The 17,626-nt window shown below is 46.7% G+C and overlaps 1 protein-coding gene across 5 annotated transcripts in view; it reads left to right on the top strand.

Moving 5' to 3' along the window:
* Nucleotides 1-17,626, top strand: part of TTC7B (tetratricopeptide repeat domain 7B) — a 230,839-nt gene that overhangs the window by 25,189 nt on the left and 188,024 nt on the right. For 4 of the 5 annotated variants that reach the window (XM_081290633.1, XM_081290635.1, XM_081290634.1 and 1 more), the window contains exon 3: nt 1,635-1,803. In XM_081290633.1, the coding sequence (XP_081146759.1) occupies nt 1,635-1,803 (169 nt within the window). The remainder of the gene's footprint in view (nt 1-1,634; nt 1,804-17,626) is intronic. The other variant, XM_081290636.1, reaches the window with a different exon arrangement.

Here is a 17,626-nt window from a genome sequence, read left to right as displayed (position 1 = left end):
CCCGGGTCTGCCAGGAGGCTCTGCCAGGTGGCTCTGCGGCAGTCCTTCTGACTGGCGGGGGCAACTTCCACCTGCTTTCAGTGTGTTCGCCTGTCAGACCTGTGATTCTGGGAGGGGTGATGTGTGGGGACTTGTAGGCACCATTCAGGGGGACAGAACGGGAGGCTGCCGCTCTTGCCTCAGTCTCCCAGGAGGACGAGGTAGGCTAAGCCCGTGTGTTACTGGGTTGAGAGGAAGGCTCCTTGGTGATCACAGGCCTCCGCGTAGGAGTGAGGCGCCTCACCCGGAGTTGAAGGTAGTCAGGGAGGCAGACAGAAGAGGAAGCAGGGGAGCTGGGGCTGACCTTGCTTTTAGTCCCCCACAGGGCCTCGCAGGCCTCAGTAAAGAGTCGCTGCTCTCAGCACAGTGGCCTTCCTAAGGCCCGTTACACTGTCTGGTGTCCCTGCTCCCTTCAAAGAAGTGTCAACCCCTTTGGCAGACAGGGATGCTTCTCCATGCTCTGCCTGCTCTCCTGTGTTTTGTCACCTACCTGTCAGAGCCGCAGGTGACAGAGGAGTGCGGGTGTGCCTCTCTGAGCAGAGCCACCAAGCGTGACAACTTAGCTGTGAGGAGAAGGCCCAGGAGAGGTGATGGATGTGTTTCCTAGTTTAGATGGCTGGGTCACCTCTTATCTCCAGCCAGTGAGGCTGGGGAGGGCAAGGCAGAGGAGGTGGCACTTGGGGTCGAGAGGGGACAGGAAGGAAGGTGACCCCTCAGACTTGCCACAGCCCTCAGCCGCAGGAAGGAGGACTCTTGTCAGCAACAGCTCACAGGCTTGATCACCCAGTGGGAAACATTGCCCCCGATGGGAAAGTAAGTCTTGACCTCGTACCCACTTGGCAAGCCCCGTGTGGGTGATTTGGGCTTTGGTCTGTGCATGTCCAGTGCCAGGGACAGGACCCAGGACACCAGGCAGTGGCCTCTCTTGTTTGGAGAGGGTGCTCACATCGTTGTAGTGCTTACTAGGGAAGTGTTCCTTCCTTCTGGGGCCCAGTGCAGCTCAGGGCCCGAGGGGAGCCACAGGGGTCTGGGTTATTTGTTTTCACAACGACCTTGAGATATGATTCCCATGCTGTTTAGTTCACCCACTTAAAGTGTACAGTGCAGTGGTTTTTAGCATCTTCCTGAAGTTATGCACTCTGTCACCATGATACCCTGGAACATTTCAGCACGCCCCAAAGGAACTATGCATGTAACCATCGGTCGATATTCCTACTTCCCAGACCCCAGCCCTTGGCACACCAACTTACTTCCTGACTGCAGATTTGCCTCTTCTAGATGTTTCCTATAATGGAGGCATACAATATGTGGCCTTTTGTGGCTGATCTTTGACTTGGAATAATGTTTGGGGGTTTCCTCTGTATTGTGGTACTTAATTTTTGATTATGGCCAATATTCTATTTTATGGCTAGACCACATTTTTATGGATACTTGGGTTGTTCGTGCTTTGGGCTGTTGTGGGTAATATGCTGTGAACATTGATGGGCCAGTTTTCATGTGGGGGCGGGGGGCTTTATGGCAGTAGATGGCTGGGCCCTGAGGGAGCATCCCACAAAATACTGTAGGAAAATGCCTTTCTCTCCTTTTCCTTCTAGTCAGAATTCCTACAAGAGTCCAATCTGATCATGGCCAAGCTGAATTATGTGGAAGGAGATTATAAAGAAGCTCTGAACATTTACGCCCGGGTGGGCCTTGATGACCTGCCACTGACAGCTGTCCCTCCGTACAGGCTGCGGATGATTGCAGAATCCTACGCCACCAAAGGTGAGACCTGGGTCTTTTCCCCTCCGTGTCATGTTGCTGGGGGTAGCAGAGCCTCCTAGGAGTCCCCTGTGAGAATCCCAGCTAGGCCCCTGTGATGCCCCACTGAACACTTGGGATGGTTTTAAGCTCAGCAACACTCTGTTTCCTCAGAGCTTGAGTTCTTTGATTATTGCTCAAGGGAACGAAGGAGAAGCATTTCAGTAGAGTTTCTTGGTTATTAATGTGCAACTTCACTGGGGACTTTTCTTGGTAATTGAGTAACTGGACAGTGTATGTCATGTGGTCAACTTCCCACATGCTCTACCATGTTTTTTATTCATTAATGTCACCCCTGGCTAGTTAAGGTCAATCCACAGCAGTTCCTTGGATGATTAACAGGGTCCCTATTCAAGGGTCAGAGGGAGCTTGTAGTCTAGCATGGTAGGATGCAATCTCACAGAAAGAAAAGGCAGGACACAGGTATTATTGTTGCTAAGCTGCCGATTCTGTCTCTGTAATGGTGCAGTCACATTCACTTCATAGAATTAGTGTCAGGATGAAGTAAAATACTGTACGTAAAGCTCTTTATGGTGCCCGGCACATGCTCAGTGCTCAGTGAATATCTTTAGATGCCAGCCCCAAACAAGGCAGCTAATGGTAATAGCCAGGGGTGGGTGATACCTTTGCAGATGGCCTTCAGCAGGGAAACTTGGATCTGGACTTCCCAATACTAAGAAGTCACTCTCTGAAGGACCCCCTCTGCCTCCTGCTCCTGAAGTCTTGACTGTGCATTGTGACTGACTGTGGCTTACACAGGGGCCTGGGCCCTGGGCCCGACCCTTTAGAACAGCAGCAAGCTGGCCACTTGAGTACTGCCAGCACATTCTGTCCAAGATGTTGGGGCTCCAGGGGGTCCAGCCTGTGGGACTCAGGTGTCCTGTGCAGTGTTGGCTTTGTGACCCAGCAGCTGGGTCATTGGTGGAGGATGGAGGTGGCTTGGAGGCCTGAGCTCAGGTCTTTGCATTGGCCCAGACATAGGAGGCTGGAGGCAGGCTGTCTGCTGGTGACAGTGCCAGCTCAGTCTTTTGGCTGCCATGCAAGGTGGGAAAGGAGACTTGGTCCCCAAGTCTGCCCTGGTGACATTGGTTAACAGTGGCCCTCCAGCTATGAGTGTGACAGTTGGCTCTTGGAACACTGGCTGGCTCAAGAGGTGTCCAGGTCTGGCTAGTTTCTGAGCTCTGGAGATGTGAGTAGAGTCACATGTGTGCTCTAGAGGGGATGGCCACTCGTTTAGAGAAAGTGGACAGTAGCCTTGGAAGCTCCAGGCCCCTGAGAGCCTGGTTGACAGCTAGGGCAGTGTAGAGTGGAGGGAGACCAGCTGAACTGCCAGCCTGGGTCCAGTTCCCACCTCGGGCACGTGCTGATCTGGTGTCCTTGTGCAAATTCTTTTGTTCCTCAGTCTCTCCACATAGAGGTCTCACCAGGTCATCAGGACCGTGTGAGAGAGTACGCATGCAGTGCTGAAAGGCACCTGGCACACAGCAGGCATGATGAGACGGTAGCTTAATAGATGTGTTGTGGGAGGGGGCCATAGGAGTGACTCATAACAACCCGGGACTTGCCAGCCCAGTTGACGGAGACGCCCAAAGACAGGTGAACTCTCTGAGGGCTTAAGAGACCTTCAGTCTTGGCTGTTTCTTTGCCAAGGTTCCAGAGAATTTTCAAGGAGAGACAGTTGGCAAGAGAGCCCATGTCTGCTGATGTACAAAGCACCTAAAGGCAGAAGGAGTGCCGTGGCCAGTGGCTGCCCAGGCAGGCTGTTCATTATTAGCTCAGGTTCCCCACACTTGTAAATTAGCATTTCAACATCGAGCCCCTTCATTCTGCTTAAATATTTGTTTTTCTAGTTTCTTTGGAAAGAAGGCAGAGCTATCCTGTCCACCCCCATGGCCAGACCATTGGGGTTGCCGGGCAGCTGCCCCTTGAGTGGGATGTCCCCAGCTCTGGCCCTCCCCATGCTGCCTTGCACTGCTCCAAGCAGCAGGACTGACCTGCAGGCTTTCTAGGATCACCATGGTGACCCAAAGGCTGACATGAAACATGACCATGATTAAGGTTTTAGCCAGAGCCTGGTCTCGACCATGACCCGTGCAGATGGGACAAACTGGGTTTAAACAGGCTGGCTGCAACATTAAGCTAAGAAGGTGGTTGTGGAAAATCACATGGCACAGAAAGCAGTATCCAGAAAGCAGGGCAGGATGGGTCTTTAACTTTCAGGGTCAAGCTTGTAGGCTGGAGTATGAGCCTGCGTTTGATTTATTTTATAACAGGGATAGGGATTCAAGGGCGAGGTCTTGCTTCATGGTGTCTTGTGGTCAGCAGATTGATTGGTATCTTTGCAGGTCACTCCCATCTCAGGTGCTGTGTGGGATCTTAGGCAGAGCTTGAGGGGAAGGTTTACCTGCATCAAGTGATCAATCCCCGAGGGGGTGCCACAGGGAGTTGGCAATGCCAGACCTATCCCCTCACTTGGCTACTATGCCCAACAGTCCACACACAGCTCATGGATGGCTCGTGACAGCCTGGAAATGCCATGGCTCCCACACATCTGCTCTTCTGAGTGGAAGGGAGTTGGCCATTGCTTGCTGGGAGTCAGAAGCCAGTACCCTTCAGTTACTGAGGCCTTCTGTGGGCCAGCACCAGGCAGGACTTTACTGTCTTTTACTTCTCCAAACTCCAAGTTTACAGATGAAAGAAGGAGACCTGGTGAAGTTACCAGTGACCTCAGTGACCGAGTGCACTGAGATTCCTGTGCCCTGCACTGCGTCCTCTTTGGGTTTCCCGTTCAGGCCTCACAGCTGCCCTACAGTGTGAACACCATTATGCTTTCTGTTTTGCAGACAAGGAAACTGAGGCAAGTTAGAGGGAAGTTAGAGAACCTTGGCAGGGGTCTAGAGCAAGAAGAGGTCAAACCAGACTTGTCCTGGGAAAGTAGTTGAGAGCCTGTGCCACTCTGTGAGTGGCAGGGAGGACTCGAGCTGAATGGAGCGTGCTCAGCAGTGAGCCCAGATCTCAGTCACTCTGTCCTGTTGGCATGTGGGCTGGTCTCCCTCAGCCATGCACAGCTTCCTCAGGCAAAATGCATCTAGGTCTCCGGAGAATGCCCTGGATTCGTACCTGCTCCCCGTTCTCAGGCCACCCCCTGATGCCTTCACCTCAATTCCACACTCTTGCCTGATTCCACACTCTTGCCTGATTTTCTTCCTGGAAGTTCTGTTTTTTTAAGTTCTGTGAAGCCACCTTGGACTCACCCATTCACAGATGCCTGTATCTGGTGCCATCTTGGCATAGTGGATTAGGATCGTTGAGAAACGTAGAGAGTTGGTTGTAGCATCACCAGATGCGCCTGCCTGTCTGTGAGCTCCTGTAAAGGAAGACTTTCCTCTCACTCGTTTGCTGTCCTTGGGACCCAACACAGTGTCTGTCACATAGTTGGTGCTTAGTTACTGATGGCATTTTACAGGTTCCCCTGCTTGGATTTCTGCCCAGATGCCTGTCTTGTGGGTGGGGCGATCTGGGAGCCATGGCTCCTGGCTGGTCACGGTTGGACGTGCTTTCTGTACCTGTGTGTGAGATGCTGAGCACCTATGGGCCACTCAGTCGTCCCCTGACAGCCGTGGGGCGCACCTGCACAGACCCACGTGCCCACTCTCCCGGAGCTGAGGCCACCTCCTCCCCTTCTCTCCCTTGCACCATCTCTTAGACCTGAGTAGAGAAATGAGGACAGGCGGAAGAGTGAGAAGCTCCTCGGTGTCTGGCAGGTTGGGTTAACCTGGCGAGTGGAGGGCTGACTCTGGGATAAGGCTCAGGGAATCTCTGGGATACCAAGTGACCACAGATGTTGTTCCCCCAAGACAGGAGGCTGGGAGCAGTAGAAATAAACAGGGCCACCGTTTGTGCTGGGACATAAGGTAATTGTGCAGTCAGGACAGTGAGAGCTGGAAATGGCGTGGCCTCTGGAGATGGCCTTTCTAAGTAGCTCCGCTGTGATAAAGGGACCAAACACGCCCCAGCCCACCTGGTCAGGGCTGGTGGGGCTGCTCTGCTCCCTGGGAGATGAGACTCTGGTGTCAGGTAACCTGCTGTTCCATTCTGATTTTATTCTGTGATTTCTAGGTACCTTATCTAGGTTCTCACTCTAAGTCTCATGTTTTAAATTTACAAGACGGGGCTCTAACAATACCTTACAAGAGTATTAAGAAGACCAAGGTGAAACAGGAAGGTGCTTTGAAATATGTAAATGGAGGCCAATGAAAGGGGCTTTGTAGAGTGTGACCCCACTACAGCGGAGGTTGGGAGCAGCAGGAGGCTACAGCCTTACCCCCCAACAGTCCCCGCATCCCCACAGCCCGCATCCCCCGCCTGAAGGCCCCGCCTGTCATGCTCTTTTGCTTGGGTAGCCAGTGGTGCTTCCAGTTGTCCCTGGGGTTGATCTCTTGTCCTTTCTCCCATGTGATATTTAATTATTCTGAATGTAGACCAAACACATGTGTGTTATAAAATCCAGACGCTCAGACAAAACAGAGCAAGACCTATTCCCCATCTCCCCTGAGGTGGGCTCTTAGCACCTTCCCGCCTCTCCTCCCAGAGGTCCCTACGCTTCTCAGATGTGTGATTTTTTTTTTTTTTAATCAGAAGGGGATTTTACAATGTTCTCTGCTTTGTGACCTGCTTTTCCCACTTCACCAGTGATCATAAACACTTTCCATGGACATCTCTGCAGTTTGGGGGACTGTGGAGCTTCTCATTGTGTGCACGAGGTAAAACTTACTTAGCTAAGCAGCCTCTGTGCTGCACAGAGCTTTTCAGGGCCACACATGAAGCTGGGAGGAGACGTAGCCTGGTCTCTGTGCGTTTCCATGTGATTTCCACAGGAGAGCTGCCAGAAGTGGAGCCTACCCTGTGGGATGGCCAGACCTGTGTGTCTCCCTTCCTGCAGTGAGGGTACAGCTCCTCTCGCTCTGGCCAACACGCAACAGAATCCTTTTCATTTAAAAATGAACATTTATTTTTTAGTTGTGTGCTCAGTATAGGGTATTTGGAAAATAAACAAATATAAAAATTTATATTAAAAATGAAATAGTCACAAAAAAATTCACATATATTTCTATTAAATATACTTACATATTGATAGTTATTTAAAATCATTTCTATATTGTCAGTTACCATACTGCCACTTTGAGTAGTTAACCACTGTTGAGTGTATATTTAAAAATATGTAGTATATATACAATTTTATATTTAATTGGGATTATGCTCCATGTACTCTTTTATATTTTTTTTACTACATGAGTGTACAATTATTTTTCCATATCATGAAATACTTTCAAAAATATAGATTTTGACATCTGCACAGTGGCGTGCCTTATGGTTGATTTTAAGCCAGTTGCCTGGGGAGAGTCTAAGTGACCAGCGTACTTCACTTAATATAAAGTCCTCATGGCCTGCCTGTGTTGAGCTGGTGTCAGAATCCTTCCTTCTAGAAGGTGAATGATGTTCCATTCTGTGAATATACACCACGTGTTGACTTAGTTTGTGGCCTAATATGTGGTCCATCCTGGAAAAGCTCCCATGGGCACCTCAGAAGAAGGTACGTGCTGCTGTTGGCAGGCAGGGTGCCTGAGCATGTCCACTGGGTCTGGCCAGCTGACGTGGCAGGTTCTGTTTTCTTACCTTCTGTCTGTCCATTCCTTACTAAGTGTGGAACAGTTGTTACAGAATTCTCGACTTCTCCCTTAAATTCTGTCTGGATTTGGTTCACATATTTTGATGGTCTGTTATCAGGTGTGTAAATGTTTTCACCTGTCACATCTTGCTAAACCTTTTATTAATATAGAAAATCCTTAGTCTGTTGCACTCTTTTTTGATTTAAAGTGTATTTTCTCAGATATTAGTGTAGCCACCCCTTTCTCTTTTGGTCACTATTTATGTGAAATATCTTTTTTCATCCTTTCACTTTGATTTACTGAATGGTCTCTCACAGACAGCATGTAGTTGGACCGTGTTTTTCACACTCCTCTGCCAGTCCCTGTCCTTTCACTGGGGAGGGCACCCACCTTTGTTGAGATCCTTGGTTCGCCCTACAGCTTTGAGCGACTGTCTGGTGTCACTTTGTTCCACCTGCAGGACTTCCTTGAGCGTTTCTAGCAGTGCAGACACAGTGGCAGTGTGCTCCCCCAGCCCTTGTTTACCTAGGAGTCTCTCAGGTGCACCTCTCTCGGGAAGGACAGCTTTGCCAGACACAGGTTCTTGGCCAACAGAGTGTTTCTTCCAGTACTCTGGATATATTGGCCCACTCGCTGCATTTTGAGCCATGGATGTTTCCGATGAGCAATCTCCTGATCACCTACCGAGGATTCCTTCTATGTGATCGCTTCTCTCTTGCTTTTTGAGCATCCTCTGTCTTTGCTAAGTTGGTTATAATGTAGGTCTCTTCAGTGCATCTTACTTGGAGTTTGTTGAGCTTCTTGGATGTTTGTGTCCATCTCTTTCATCACATTGGGGACTTTTTCAGTCACTGGAGGGAATGCTTAGCTGCCTGGCTTCTGTAGGCCACACGTTGGTGGCTCTGAGAACACTCGCATGGCTGCTGCTACGCTAAGAGCTGACCATGACTCTAAGTTACCATCAAGCCTTCCTCTGGACATTGCCAGCTTTTAACAGACTCCAGGTTCCAAAAATGTTACATGGGACAGACTGTGCCTATGTCATTGTTGCCTAAGCAGGAAGATACTCCTGGGACTTCCCACCATCTTCTCGGAATCCTGTTTATAGCTTTTATTTGATTATTTATTTTTTGGCACTGGGGATGGAACCCAGGAATTCCCTGCTACTGAGCTACATCCCCAGCCCTTTTTATTTTTATTTTGAGACAGGGTCTCACTAAATTGCAGAGGCTAGTCCCAAACTTATGATCCTCCTGCCTTAACCTCCCTAGTAGCTTAGAGGTGTGTGCCACAGCACCTGGCAATGTTTCCAGCTTTTTAAAATAACATTTATTGGTATATAATTTACTTAGTGTACCATGTTATATAACCACCACCATCAATTTCTGAAAAATTCTATCACCCAGGCCTAAAAAGAAACCTGTATTCATTAGCAGTCACTTCCTGTTTTCCAAACCCCATCCCCAACCTGCAGCCCTAGTCAACCGCTAATTATTTATCTGTATATTTGTTTATCCTAGGCCTTTTATGCAAACGAATCATATTCTATTAGAACTTTTACATCTGTCCTCTTTCCCCTTGTCTGCTCTTTTAAGGTTCCTGCACGAGAGAGCAGGTGTCAGTCCTGGTGACACTGAGCACTGTGCTGTCCTGTGAAGATCACATTTGCACATTGTTAACCTTGCGTTCAGTTGGTGAACCCTGGGTCGGTTCCACTTTTTGGCGATTCTGAATAATGCTGCTATAAACACTGCATAGAGATTTTGGGTAGACATTCTCATTTCCCTTGGCCACCAGGTCACTGGGCAGCTCTGAGGAGCTGGTCATGGCTGTTTTCCAAGGCAGCCTCACCAGCACAGAGGTTCCCTGCATCCTCATCAGCGTTGCCAGTGTCTGTCCCTTGATGATAGCTGTCCTACAGCGGGTGAAGCCAGCCTCACTTGTTCGCAGTTGCCTAACGACGAGTGATATTGGGCAGTTTTTCATGTGCTTATTGCTTTTTGTATATCTTGTTTGGAGAGATATCTATTCAAACCCTTTGCCTAGTTTAAAATTGGAATATTTGTCTTTTTACTCTTTGAGTTGTAATAGTTCTTTTTGTGTTCCAGTCTTGTACAGATACATGGTTTGTAAATATTTTATCCGAGTCTGGTTGTCTTTTCACTTTCTTTCTTTCTTTTTTTTTAGTTGTAGTTGGATATAACTTTATTTTATTTATTTATTTTACGTGGTGCTGAGGATCGAACCCAGGGCCTCCTGTGTGCTATGCAAGTGCTCTACCGCTGAGCCACAACTCCCGGCCCCCTCTTTTCACTTTCTAATGTTGACCTTTGAAATGCAAAAATTTCTTAGTTTTGATTAAGTCCAGGTTATCTATTTTTTCTTCTGTTGTTTTCATGCTTTTGATTTTGTATCTAATAAACATTGCTTAATCATGGGCTGGGGATGTGGCTCAAGCGGTAGCGCGCTCGCCTGGCGTGCGTGCGGCCTGGGTTTGATCCTCAGCACCACATACACACAGAGATGTTGTGTCCGCCGAGAACTAAGAAATAAATATTAAAAATTCTCTCTCTCTCTCTCTCTCTCTCTCTCTCTCTCTCTCTCTCTCTCTTTCTCTCTCTCTCTCTCACTCTCTCTTTTAAAAAAAAAAATAAACATTGCTTAATCAATGCTATGAAGATTTTCTCCTATTGTTTATTCTAAGAGTTTTTTGTTGTTGTTTTTTGTACTAGGGGTTGAGCTCAGGGGTGATTACCACTGAACCACATCCCCAGTCTCTTTTATTTTTTATTTTAAACAAGGTCTTGTTAAATTGCTGAGGCTGGCCTTGAACTTGCAATCCTCTTGCTTCAGTCTCCTGAGTCACTGGGATTACAGGTGTGTGCCACTGTGCCCAGCATAGTTTTATATTTTAAACTCTTAAATTTAGGTCTCTGATCCATTTTGGCCTCTCATCAAAATGTTTCAGGCACATACTTGTAATCCCATCTCCTGGGGAGGCAGAGGCAGAAGGATTACAAGTTTGAAGCCAGGCTGAGCAACTGAGTGAGTTTTGATGCTGTCTCAAAATATATTTGGTCTCTCATCCAAATATATGTTTGTGAGGACAGGGGAAGAATTCTTTTCTTTGGGGATGGGTACTGGGAATTGAACTCAGGGGCACTCCACCACTGAGCCACATCCCCAGACCTATTTTATATTTTATTTAGAGACAGGGTCTCATTGAGTTGTTTAGCACCTTGCTTTTGCTGAGGCTGGCTTTGAACTCGCAATCCTCCTGCTTCAGCCTCCTGAGCCACGGGATTATAGGCATGTACCACCACGCCTGGCTGGGAAAAATTCTTTTGTATGTGAATTTCTAGTTGTGCCAGCACCGTTTGTTGAAAAGACTATTCTTTCCCTAATGAATTGTCCTGTTATTCTTGTTTAATCAATTAAACATCAATGTAATTGTTTATTTCTGGACTCTCAGTTCTGTTCTCTTGGTCTGTATACCTATCCTTATGCCAGTACCTCAGTATATTACTGTAATGTTGTGGTTTGGATCTTTAATGTCTGCCCCTCAAACTCATGTGCTATGCAATGCAGGAGTGTTCAGAGGGCTGAAACGAGGAAGCTGTCACCTTATTGGTGGCCTAATCCACCTGATGGATTAATAATTTGAATGGATAGCTGGGTGGTAGCTGTAGGCAGAGAGGGTGTAGCTGGAGGAAGTAGGTCACTGGGGATTGTCCTGGTCTATACCTATCCCTGGTCCCTTCTTCTTTCTCTCTCTCTGCCTCCTGGCTGCCATGAGCTGAGCAGCTTTCCTCTGCCACAGCCTTCCTCCATGATATTCTGCCTCATCTGGGTCCTAGGGCAGTGAAGTCATCCTGTTATCTACTGAACCTCTGAAACATGAGCTCAAAATAACCTTTTTCTCTTTTAAGCTGTTCTTGTCAGCTATTTTGGTCATAGTGACAAAAAGCTCACTAACATGTAGCTCTATAGTAAGTTTTGAATTTGGGAAGTGTAAGCCCCTCCAACTTTTTTTTTTTTCCAAGATTATTTTGGCTCTTGTGGACCTGTTACATTTCCACATGAATTTTAGGATATATTATAAATTAGTGCAGGAAAAATTTTGATAGAGATTGTATTGAATCTGTAGGTCAATTTGGGGAATACTATCATCTTAACAGTGTTAGGTCTTATAATCTGTGAATGTGGGCTGTCTTCTTTCATTAATTTAAAAAATGTTTTGTAGATTTTTGGTGACAAGCCTTACATTCCTTTTGTTAACTTTTATTCTAAGTATTTTACTCTTTTTGATGTTATTATGTATAGAATTCTTTCTGATTTCATCTTGAGATTGCTCATTGCTATAGAAATACAACCAGTTTTTATATATTGATCTAAACTTATTAATTAGCTCTAATAGTTTTTTTTATTAGAGCATTATAATTATACATAGTATTTGGGTTCATTTTGACAAAATCATACATTCAAGGACTTTGGTGTTGATCCCCACTGTCCCCCTCCCTCCCCCATCCCTATTCTCCCTACTTTACTAAATGCCCTTTCTTTCAAACATATGTAAAGGTGAAGTTCCCTCTGGTACCTTTATATATGAATATAACATGATTTTGTTAAATTCATTCCATATTTCGTCCCCCTTCTCATCCTTCCTCCCTTCTTCTTCATCTCCTCTTATTCTCGTGATCTTCCCTGAATTTTTATGGTATCTGATCCCCTCCCCAACTGCCTCCTTTCCCTTATTTTGCTGTCTTCCACATATGAGAGAAAATGTTCAATCCTTGATTTTCTTCATCCGGCTTATTTCACTTAGTGTGATCTTCTCCATTTCCATCCATTGACTAGCAAATGCCATTATTTCATTCTTTTATATGGCTGAGAAAAACTCCATTGAGTACATACATCACATTTTTTTTAAAGAGAGAGAGAGAGAGAGAGAGAGAGAGAGAGAGAGAGAGAATTTTAATATTTATTTTTTAGTTTTCGGCCCCGGGCTGCACACATGCCAGGCGAGTGTGCTACCGCTTGAGCCACATCCCCAGCCCTCTATTTATCTTTTGATGGGCACCTGGGTTGATTTAATAATTTGGTTATTGTGAGTTGTGCTGCTATAAACACTGAGGTGGCTATATCATTATAGTATGCTGATTTTAGATCTTTTGAATATATATCAAGGAGTGGATCATATGGTGGTCCTATTTCTAGTTTTTTGAGGACTCTCCACACTGCTTTCTAGAGTAGTTTACTAATTTGCTGTCCCACCAACAATGTATGAGTGTACCTCTTTCCCCACATCCTCACCAACATTTATTATTATTGATATTCTTGATAATTGCCATTCTGACTGGAGTAAGATGAAATCCTAGTGTAGTTTTGATTTGCATTTCCCTAATTGCTAGAGATGTTGAACATTTTTTTCATATTTTTCCTGACCATTTGTGTTTCTTCTTTTGAGAAGCTTCTGTTTTATTTTTTGCCCATTTATTGATTGGGCTATTTGTTTTTTTGGCATTGAGTTTTTTGAGTTCTTTGTATATTCTGGATATTAATCCTCATCAGATGAGTAGCTGGCAAAGATATTCTCCCATTCCACAGGCTCTCTCTTCACCCTCTTAATCATTTCCTTTGCTGTGTGGAAGCTTTTTTAATTTGATGGCATCCCTCTTATTGATTCTTGGTTTTATTTCTTGAGTTTCTGGGTCTTGTTTTGGAAGTTGGTGCCAGCACTTCTATAATGGAGTGTTGACCCTGTTTTTTTCTAGCAGTTGCAAGGTTTCTGGTCTAATTTCTAAGGCTTTGATCCATTTTGATTTGACTTTTGTGCCAGGTGAAAGATAGAAATCTAAATCTAATAGTTTTTTTAAGGACTCTCTAGAATTTTCTACATAAGATCATCTGAAAGTAAATGTAGTTTTCCTTCTTCACTTCCAGTATGGGTAACTTTTTTTCTTCATTGCCTGATTGCCTTGGCTTGTACCTCCACTGCCATGTTGGACAGAAGTGACCAGAGTAGACATCCTTATTTCAGGGGGAAAGCGTTCAGTCCATTAAGTATGATTTTTCAACCTGAAGAAGTTTTTTCCTATTTCTAGTATGTGGAGAGTTTTTGTCATTAAAACATGTAAGATGTTGAGGGCCACAGCCGAGTCGGGATGACACATGGCATTTTTGCCAGAAGTAATGGTTGAGAGGTGACGCCAGCAAGCCATTAAGATGATGACTTTTGACTTCTCGCAGAGTTCCCATTGAGTTCTGGTTTAGCTCTCGCGGGGATTCCTGAAAAGTTCTCATTGGTTGGGGAAGTGCGGGAGGAGGAGGGATTTCCGGAAGAGGGATTTCCAGTTGTTGGTTCCTGAAGGAGCCACGTGGCGTTCGGGAGAGTTCCTGGGGAGCCTGTGTGGAGTGTGCTGGTGGAATTCAGAAATAAAGTTTGTTCCTGCTTCAGTGGCTCGTGATTTGTGCCTAGCCAGACTGTGGCAGTAAGAGACTGTCAAAAGGTTTTTTTTCCCTCATTGATATGTTTATGCATTTTTTTTGGTGCTTTATTCTTTATAATATTTTACCTTTGTAGATTTTCACATGTTAAACCAACCTTGCATTCCTGGGATAAATCACATTTGGCCATGTTATGCAATCCTTTATAGCTGTGGGTTTTATGTGCAATTCTGTGTTGAGGACTTTTACATCTCTGTTCATAATGGATGTTGGTTGTTTTCTTGTGACATTTTTGGGTCTGTATTATTGGCATACTGCTGTCATAGGATGAGTTGTGAAATGTTCCCTCCTATTCTACCTCTTGGAAGAGTTTGTGAAGGATTGGTGTTAATTCTTATTTAGACATTTAATAGAATTCACCAGTGACACCATTTGAGCCTGGGTTTTCTTTGTAGAAGTTTCTTGATGACTGATTCAGTCTCATTACTGTACTGGTTTAGTTGGTTTGAATGGCCTTCACTTGCTCTCCGTGTCCTCTATGGCATTTGTTCATTGAGTCCTGAGCCGGTCAATCATGGCAAACAACCCTGGTCAGAAAAGTGGACACTTTTAGCTAGTTCCCAGTTTCAGAGTCAATGACTTTAGGAGTAGTCTCTATTCTGTTTTTTAGTAATATTTTGAGTAGCAGCTCATTTGAGTTATAAAGCAAAGCTGATACATATCATGGTCAAAGGAAGCAGTACTTCCCATAAGTGCAGTTGATGGACAAAATCATCCTGGTGAACAAATACTGTTTTTTTTCCCTCCTGCCAAGAAACTGTCAACCACTGCCAGATTTTAAGCAGGAAGGATGACTTAATTAAATTTATAAGTAAGAAGGCTCTTTCTGGCACAAAGCAGAGAAAAATGAGAAGGAATTAAAAAACTATAAGGAAGGGGGATGTGAGCTGGCCTTGGCCCTTTCTCCATGCTCTTCTGCATTTCAGGGGTCCTAACTTCTGCAGATTGTTCCCCAGGTGTCCAGGTCAGTAGTAGGCTTGTGTATGGGTGTGGCCGACAGGAGGCACTGGCAGGAAACTGGAGGGGGGGGCGGGAGAGAAACCCAAGGATTCCTCTTCCTCTGCTTCAGGCGGCACCTTTGGCAGCAATCGAGTCTCTTTGGTTCAGCTCTAGATGAAACCTCCCCCTGTGATTTGTCACCCAAGGCTCCCAAAGCTCCGTCTTCTCCTGTCCTTCATGACAGTGATGTCTTCCTGCTGTTGCTGGATTCTAGGATGTAAAGCCATCTTGTGTTTCCCCTTGTCTCTTTTAACTCCCGTGTGGACGTTCTAGGTGTTGCATCCCCTGTATTGGAAGGGCTAGAATGCTTCTGCTGTCCTCACTGGATCCTAATGGATATCAGTAAGAGAGCAAAAACCTAGATTCCATGCAGAAAGCGTTGAACCAGGCCGGACCGGGCAGGTCAGAATCAAGAGGCATTTGAAAGAGACAGGCTATGCTTGTTGGAGTTGGTGTGGGAAGGTGGTTGAGAGAGGAAAGATGATTGTGGGGTTTTTAGCTTAGCATACTGGGCAGGTAATGATGTTGTTAAACCAGAAGAGGATCATGGGAGGAAGCACTTATTTTCCTTGGAGGGTGGAAGGACGAAACTGGATTGCAGTTGAATATGGTGAAACCTGTGTCCACCAGGGGGTGCTGTCCACGTGACCATTGGAAGTCTGGTGTTGCTGGTCAGACTACAATTTCTAGGTTCCTAGAAATTGTAGCTCATGCAGAGGACCTTGGAGAGTGAGGCGGGCAAGGGCTGAGCCTTGGGCCTGCCAGCCCCCAGCAAGTAACAGGGCCTGCTGTCTGTAGGCAGAGTGCCTGCCCGGGCTCTGGGCTGGGGAAGGGAGGAGGCATGCAGGTGACACATGGCTTTCCCCTGGGGTTCACAGCACCTGAAACATGAGCATTTGTACGTTGAGGCAGGTGTATGTTCATAGTGAGGGTGATATTAAAACGTGGTAAAGGCAGTAAGTAGGTGGTGGCCTGGGTGTCAGGACAAGTCAAGATGATTTCTATGGAGAAAATCCACATTTTTTCCCTTATTGCTTGAAGCTCGGGTTCCTAGTAAGTGTCCCTGCTTACTGTAACAAGTTGAGGCATGGCCACATGTTTCTCCAGATTTCTGGGCAATACGTCCCAATTTCGTCATGCTGGTCACATGTCCTGCTGTGTCCTGCCCACACTCTATGCCAGGCTGCCTGCCCACCACCCGCCTGTCCTCACCCCACCAGGTGCACCCTGCCCCTGGTCGTCTGCTCCCTTCTCCTTAGAGTCTCCCCTTTCCCTGTGCTGAATCCATCTGGTGACACCTGTTTTGCATGAAGGCCCCACTGGTCCTCCATCTTCTCTAGTCTCTCCTTCCTCTGAGTCCACCTCTGTGTGTAGTTAGTCATCTAGTTTGGCACTCAGTTTTTGTTTAATTACTTCACATCTGCCACTTGCCTCTCCCAGACTAGATTGTATAATTAATTCATTAGATCAGCGACCGTGTGGGCACCTGCTGTGGGGTGGGCACTGAGGCTGTCATGTCGGGGCTGCTGGCTTTGTTTCCCTGCATTAACACCAGGGACAGTGCCTGCCACACAGGGGTGCTTGCACAGGGACTGTTCTTTAAACATTTTGCCCTCCCAAAGATAAGTTCTACTCGAGTAATACAAGTAAAAAGCGAAAGTGAAGAATTTCCGGAGTATTCTGAAATCCAGTTTTAGTTGAAAGTGGGTTTGGGGTCAGTCCTGGTAGAAAGCACAGCCTCCTGTTGCCAGCTTCTCTCCAGGCACGCTCACTCCCAGGGCGGGTCAGTTCACAGACTGCCTCGGAGAGCCTGCCTCCCCGCTGGTTGGCTGAGAGCAGCGGCTCTCTGTCCTCCTCAGTGCAGTTTTCTGCCCTGTCTTGTGTGCTAGCTGCCCCACTTTTTTTTTTTTTTTTTTTTTTTTAGGATTCGGGTCCTTGTTTTTAGGATCTCCTGGGGCCCAGACACACGGAGCTGGCTGTGGTGTGGAAGATCACCCAGACCGGCTCCTGGGTCTTATTTTAGATCCAGGGCGCCTGACTCCTCCTGCAGTGCTTGTTCTGTCACCACCCATCTCTTGGCTTCCACGGTTTCCAAACCGTGTCTGGTGTTCATTTTCTTCCCCCAAATGTTCGTGATGCTTTGGGAATGAAAAAAGCATCCATATTTGGAAAGCTCTGAGTGCTCTCGGGGGTGGGAGCAGAGCACAGACTGTTCTGTGGAGAAGGAGGGCGTCTGAGTGTGGCTCCCTCAGTGGGCCGGGAAGGGCGCCCGAGAGCAGGGAGCTGTGGAGCAGCCTTGGCGGGGCCACCGTGAGCAGTGTCCTGACCCTTGAACCAGGCAGAAGCCGGCAAGGGTGGGCACACCACCTCTCAAGACAGAGGACTCAAGTTCATGGAGTGACTCCTGGGTGCCAGGTTCTGGTGTAGTAGTAGTAAATTTCTAATGATAATCATGGCATTTAAACATTCCTGGGGAAGGGGGAGTGAAGGGAGAGGAGATACAGTGGGGGGTGATATTGGCCAAATTATTTTGTAAACAAAACACAACACCATCTAAGCACTTGCGGGTCCCTCTTAATCTCAACCCTAGAGAGGCATGGGTGTGGCTCATC

Source organism: Spermophilus citellus (assembly GCF_964194105.1).
Source record: "Spermophilus citellus genome assembly, chromosome: 4".
NCBI lineage: Eukaryota > Metazoa > Chordata > Mammalia > Rodentia > Sciuridae > Spermophilus > Spermophilus citellus.
The sequence above is the reverse complement of the archived record's forward strand: the minus strand, read 5'-3'. Positions and strand labels throughout refer to the sequence as shown.